At 58.7% G+C, this 5367-nt stretch overlaps 1 protein-coding gene across 1 annotated transcript in view; it reads right to left on the bottom strand.

The window, feature by feature from the left end:
- Window positions 1-2278: 2278 nt before the first annotated feature.
- Window positions 2279-5367, bottom strand: part of LOC102482948 (sodium- and chloride-dependent betaine transporter) — a gene marked incomplete at its 3' end in the record, with an annotated part of 19482 nt that continues 16393 nt past the window's right edge. Inside the window, 3 exon segments of the mRNA XM_027767682.1 lie at window positions 2279-2413; window positions 3994-4126; window positions 4974-5064. Coding sequence (XP_027623483.1) covers window positions 2279-2413; window positions 3994-4126; window positions 4974-5064 — 359 coding nt within the window.

Raw genomic sequence — 5367 nt, forward strand, 5'->3', positions numbered from 1 at the left:
AGGGGCTGGGGGCCGGGGGGAGCCCACCCGGCCTGGAGCCAGGGTGGCCTTTCACCCCTTGGCACTGCCCTGGCTCTGCAATGCCCCCACAGGCAGGGCCCACTCCCGGTTTGGTTCTCAGGCACACGCATGTTACTTGAATTCCTCAAGTGGAGTCTGGCTGCACCCCAGACAAGGCCCAGGCCTCTCTGCAGGGCAGGGCGAGCCACCCACTCGACTCGCACATGCACACACACACACAGAGCCTCGTGTATGTTTTCAGAATTTAAAATAAAGAAGAAGTAAGTGGGGAAATTGCCCATATTTTTAGAGAGAGAGAATTCAAATAACAAAACGGGCCCGTCAAATGGTCAAGGAGTAGGCCAGCCTCGTAGTGCTGTGGTGAGGCTCAGAGCACTGGGAGCCAGATCCCATCCCGGCCAACTGTGGTTCAAATCCCGGCCCCAGCAGTCTGAACAACACTCTGGCATGTGTGTGCCCCAAATCCCATCACAGGATGGTGAGATGGAGGAGGGGGCTGTGGAGCAACCAGGCTCCATTGGTTGATGCTTCCTTTCCCTCTTTTCTCTCTCTCTGGAGAGCACATGTGCCTGCAGGCAACCGAAAAACACCAAGGTTTAAAATAAGTTATAGGGCTGCCAGGTGGCATGGTAGTTACGGCACTGGACTTCCACATGGCTAACCACAGTTCAAGTCCCGGTCCTGTGACTTGAAACTCACACCGGATGTGTGTGCATGCCCAAAATTCAAAGAAGAGAATGGAGGATAAGGGGTTGCCGTGTAGCCGTTTCCCCTGGGGGGTGATTTTTCACTTTCCTTTTCTCTCTGTCTCTCTCCAGTGAGTGTACATGCCCTATGGTGAAACCTATATATAAATAAATAAATATCGAATCTCACAAGGGCTCTGCAGAAAGAAGGGTCTATTCAAACACTGTTGATGAAAGTCTATGTTGGGACCAGCAGATGGCGTAACGGCTATGTCACTGAACTCCCACGTAGTCAACTGTGGTTTAGGTCCCGGATCTGATGACTTGAAACTCACACCCAGTGTGTGTGTGTGTGCCCAAAATCCCGAGAGGAGAGTGAAGGAGAAAGGATTGAAGCGTGGCCATCCCCCCTGAAAGGTGATTTCTCATTTTCTGTTTTTCTGTCTCTCTGGCAAGCACAAGCACCCTAAACCTCTCAGAAAAGGAAAAAGAAGAAGAAAAGGGAACCAGCAGTTAGCGTAATGGCTATGTCGCTGGACTCCCACGTAGTTGACCGCGGTTTGTGTCCCGGACCCAGTGGCTTGAAACTCATGCCAGGCACGTGTGTGTGAGTGCCCAAGATCCCGAGAGGAGAATGGAGGAGAAGGGATTGCGGCGTGGCCATCCCCCCTGGGGGGTAATTTCTCGCTTTCTGTCTCTATGTCTCTCTCTGTCTGGCAAGCGCATGAGCCCTATAGTGAAAAATCTCTCAAAAAAAAAGAAAGAAAAGAAAAGAAAAGAAAGTCTCCATTTCTCTAAAGCCAGTACAGTAAAGCATCCTTGCACTGGCTATGAGCTCTAAGGGGCCCGCTCTACCCCTGCCCTGTCCCTGGCACCTGGTGAGTACTCAGTACAGGTTTTAAAAAAGATTTTTGCCATAAGGCATGTGCACTTGCCTGAGAGACAGAGAGAGACAGTGAGAGGGAAAGTGAGAAATCACACTCTCACACACACACACACACACACGGGGAAAGGCCACACCACAGTCCCTTCTCCTCCATTCTTCTTTTGGGAACTTGGGCATGCACGCACATGTGCCTGGTGTGTTTTTCAAGCTGCCAGGTCTGGGACTTGAACCGCATAGTCGGCCATGTGGGATCCAGCACTTTAACTACCGTGCCACCTGCTAGTTGCTAGTCCCTTCAGTACGTTTTTGTTGAATGAGCGATGAGAGAGGAACTGTTACGACAATGTTATAAACAGCATTTACCACTGAATTCAGTAACATGGGAGTGCTTACAGTAGAATTAAGCGGAGAAAGGGTGCGTGTCTGTCCAAACTCAGCTACGTTCAAACTTAACGCGGGCACGCAGGCTAGCTGGCAGGGGAGGGACTACGCTAGCAGCGCGCTGAGACTGTATCTGAGGGGTGGGCGTTCCAGAAATCTCCACTTCTCTCTCCAGTGTTTTCTGATTCTCCTCCAATGGTGTCTACTGCTTTTAAAGCCAGGGGAAAGCGGTGACAGACTTTGGAAAGGCCAGCTCAGGCCGGGCTGGGAGACCTCCGGGGAGACACCCCCGCACAGTACCCACCTGGGGGTCCTTGAGGCGAAACAAATCCGGCTTCAGGTAATAGACGATGCCCGTGTAGGCTCCGGGCAGGGTGACGCCGCGGACCAGGAGGACGACCAGCATCAGGTAGGGGAACGTGGCCGTGAAGTACACCACCTGGGGGGAGCCAGGCCGCGTCACCCCCAGCAGCCCGACCCCTCCCGGCTGTGCGGTCACACGTGCAGGTTCACGGAGCCTGGGTGGCAGCTGAGAGCGGCGGCAGCGAGCACAGGGGACTTCCCACACCTCCCTGTGCACGTTCCAGCAGCCCGGCCTCCGGGCACCCAGGCGCACTTCAGCCAGTGGGGCCAGGGGGCGCAGACCGCGGTCCAGAACCTCCAAGGATGGCCGTGTCCTTAGCCCCTGGCCTGGCCTCGCCGGGGGCGGTGCTCAGACTTGACAGCCGCCTGCAGGGGATTCAGCCTGTACTTTCCCAGCCTGAGCTCCGGGATCCTGCCGACACCCAGCGGTGTCCCACGCCACCCTGAGCAGGCGCAGCTCCTCGGCGAGGGGGCCGTGCTGTCTGTCCTCATTACCCATTGCATGTGACCGTCATCACGCAGTGCGGGACGGGCGGTGCTGCGGGGACACCCCAGTCAGGGCTGCTCGGACAAGTCAGGGCCCTCCCACTCCGGGTGGGACCGAGCCTGCAGTGTCTTCGGGTCGGAAGTAGTGCGCGACCCTGAGCCCTCCACGTAACGAGCCCAGCGTCCTCCGTTCCTGGTGAGCCCGCCAATGATCAGAACTAACACCTGAAACACAGCTGTTTGCCAGGCCGTGCAATAACGTGTCTGAGCATGTTGCGGTACACAGCGAGCGAGTCGTGAGAGAGTGCGGTCCTGGAGACACAGCACGTAGGCTGGCGGGGACACGCACACCCGAAGACCTCGACGGCCACACGGCAGCAGCTGCCCGAGCCGCCGGGCTGACAGCTCACCGGGTCTGGGACACGACTAGCTATGGCAGCGGGGCTGGCAGGTCTCTTACTCTGCCGATTATTACTACGGAAGCAGCTCTGCGTTTCCAATGCCCGAGAGAGAGAGTGCCCCTCGGTGGGCATGGTCACGACGCAGTCCCTCTTCTCCTTTCCCCACACTCTCAGGATTTGGGGCACTCATGCCCATGTGCCAGCGTGTTTTTCAAGCGACCAGGACTGGGATTTGAACTGTGGTCATCCCTGGGAGAGAGCACTGTCCTCCCACGCCCTCGCACCTATCTGGCTCCCTTCACACAGTGTTTAACCACTTCTAGGGCCAGTCCCAAATAGGTCTTTTTTTTAAGTAGAGGTTTTTGCCATAGGGCATGAGTGCTCGAGAGTGAGAAAGAGACAGAGACAGGGAAAGTGAGAGATTGCCCCCGGGAGGGATGGCCACACCGCAGTCCCTTCCCCCCCATTCTCCTCCTGGGATCTTGGGCACGCATGCACACATGCCCAGCATGATTTTCAAGCCACCAGGTCTGGGGCTCAAACCACAGATGGCATGTGGGAGTCCAGTGATGTGACCACCACTGTGCCACCTGCTGCCCCCAAACAGGCCTTAAAAGTCGTATCAGAAAAGGAAGTCCTTCCTTGTGCTGGCTCGACTGTTCCCACGACGCCCCGTCCTCACCTCCCCTCTCCCTTAAATGACTTTTTCATTTCCCCAGAGAGAGCCCTTCGCGCGGCCGTGGACTCGGGCCGCAGACGGCGTTCTCACCTTGCCCGTGGACTTGACGCCCTTCCAGATGCAGAAGTAGCAGACGACCCAGGCCAGCAGGAGGCACAGCGCCAGCTCCCAGCGCAGGGCACCCAGGTCATGGATGCCCGAGGTGATGCCCAGGACGCGCCTCCTGAGGGGATGACAGCCGGTGAAGGCTATGGGGACGCTGGGCCTCGTGACCAAGTCCCGCTCTTAGAGCTGACCCGGCAGGTCCCACGTGCGGGGCTCCCCTGCCTCCCTTGGCCATGCCTTGCTCCCACCTGTGGCTTGTGCACCCCTGGGGTTAGAAGGGCAGTCACCACGACCTCAGAGAGGCCTTTGGCTGTGACCATTGCAGCTGTCTCTGTTGTGCGGACAGAGACAGAGACAGCCTGAGGGCTGGCTGGGCATGTGGGACAGCCATTCATACATGCGGTTGACGAGCAAGTGTCCGGGCGTCTAGTGAAGGCTCGGTGCATGTCAGTGTAAGGCATGTGTGCGGTGATGGGTGTGTGTGTGGTTCAGGAAACCGAGGTGCATGTGTGTGCATGCTGGTGACCATGGGTGAGAACGCAGGGGAGGGGCGGGCATGGGTGGAGGCGGTGCAGGAGGTGAGCGTGTGAGCGCGGGTGCCGCAGTGCTGACCAGGCTAGCACACCCATACGGCACAGCGCCGGGAGGAGGCGGAGGCCTGCCCCTCAGGCTCTTCCCACGCACCGCTGGCCGCCCGCGTGGCCGCAGGGTGGGGCGGGGCGGATACAAAGGCGAAGGTGGACACGCGTGAGAATGTCCGCGGACGTGGATGGACACACGGGCTGGGGCGGTGCGAGGGCGAGGGAGGACAGTGCTCTCTCCTCCCTCCACGATGTGTGGGCGTATGCTGGAGACCGAGCGGGGAGTCTCCGCCTGCACCCCAGACACCCAAACTCGCACAGCACAGACACCCAGCTTTCTCCCGCGTGGGGCCCCCGGCACGTGCAGCCATGCCTGGCACCTACTCCCAGAATTCCATGACGGGCGAGGTGACATTCTCAGCGGGGATCGCTGTGCTGGCTCCCGAGTGGTTCAGAAAGTCCACACAATGCTCTGCTGGGGACAAAGAGGGACAGACCTCTGTTAGGGACCCAGCGAGGAGATGCTCTCGTACAGGGCTGACCCGGGGCTGACCCCGGGCCTGCCGAGAGCCTCCTTGAGCCCTGCTGGTGGTGGGACCACCGTCTCCCTACGCAGCGCTCACTGCTCTCGTTCCCGGAGAATCGGCTGCCCCTCTGGTGCCAGCCTCCGACACAGCACGGACTCGGACCCGCTCAGCCCCGTGTGGGTGTCTCCTGTGCACTCTGGCAGCCCATCCCTCCCGCCATCGCTATGGCGGGCCCGCCGGCCACCCCCACC

This window comes from Tupaia chinensis, unplaced genomic scaffold (assembly GCF_000334495.1).
Source record: "Tupaia chinensis unplaced genomic scaffold, TupChi_1.0 Scaffold144408_1, whole genome shotgun sequence".
Taxonomy (NCBI): Eukaryota; Metazoa; Chordata; class Mammalia; order Scandentia; family Tupaiidae; genus Tupaia; species Tupaia belangeri.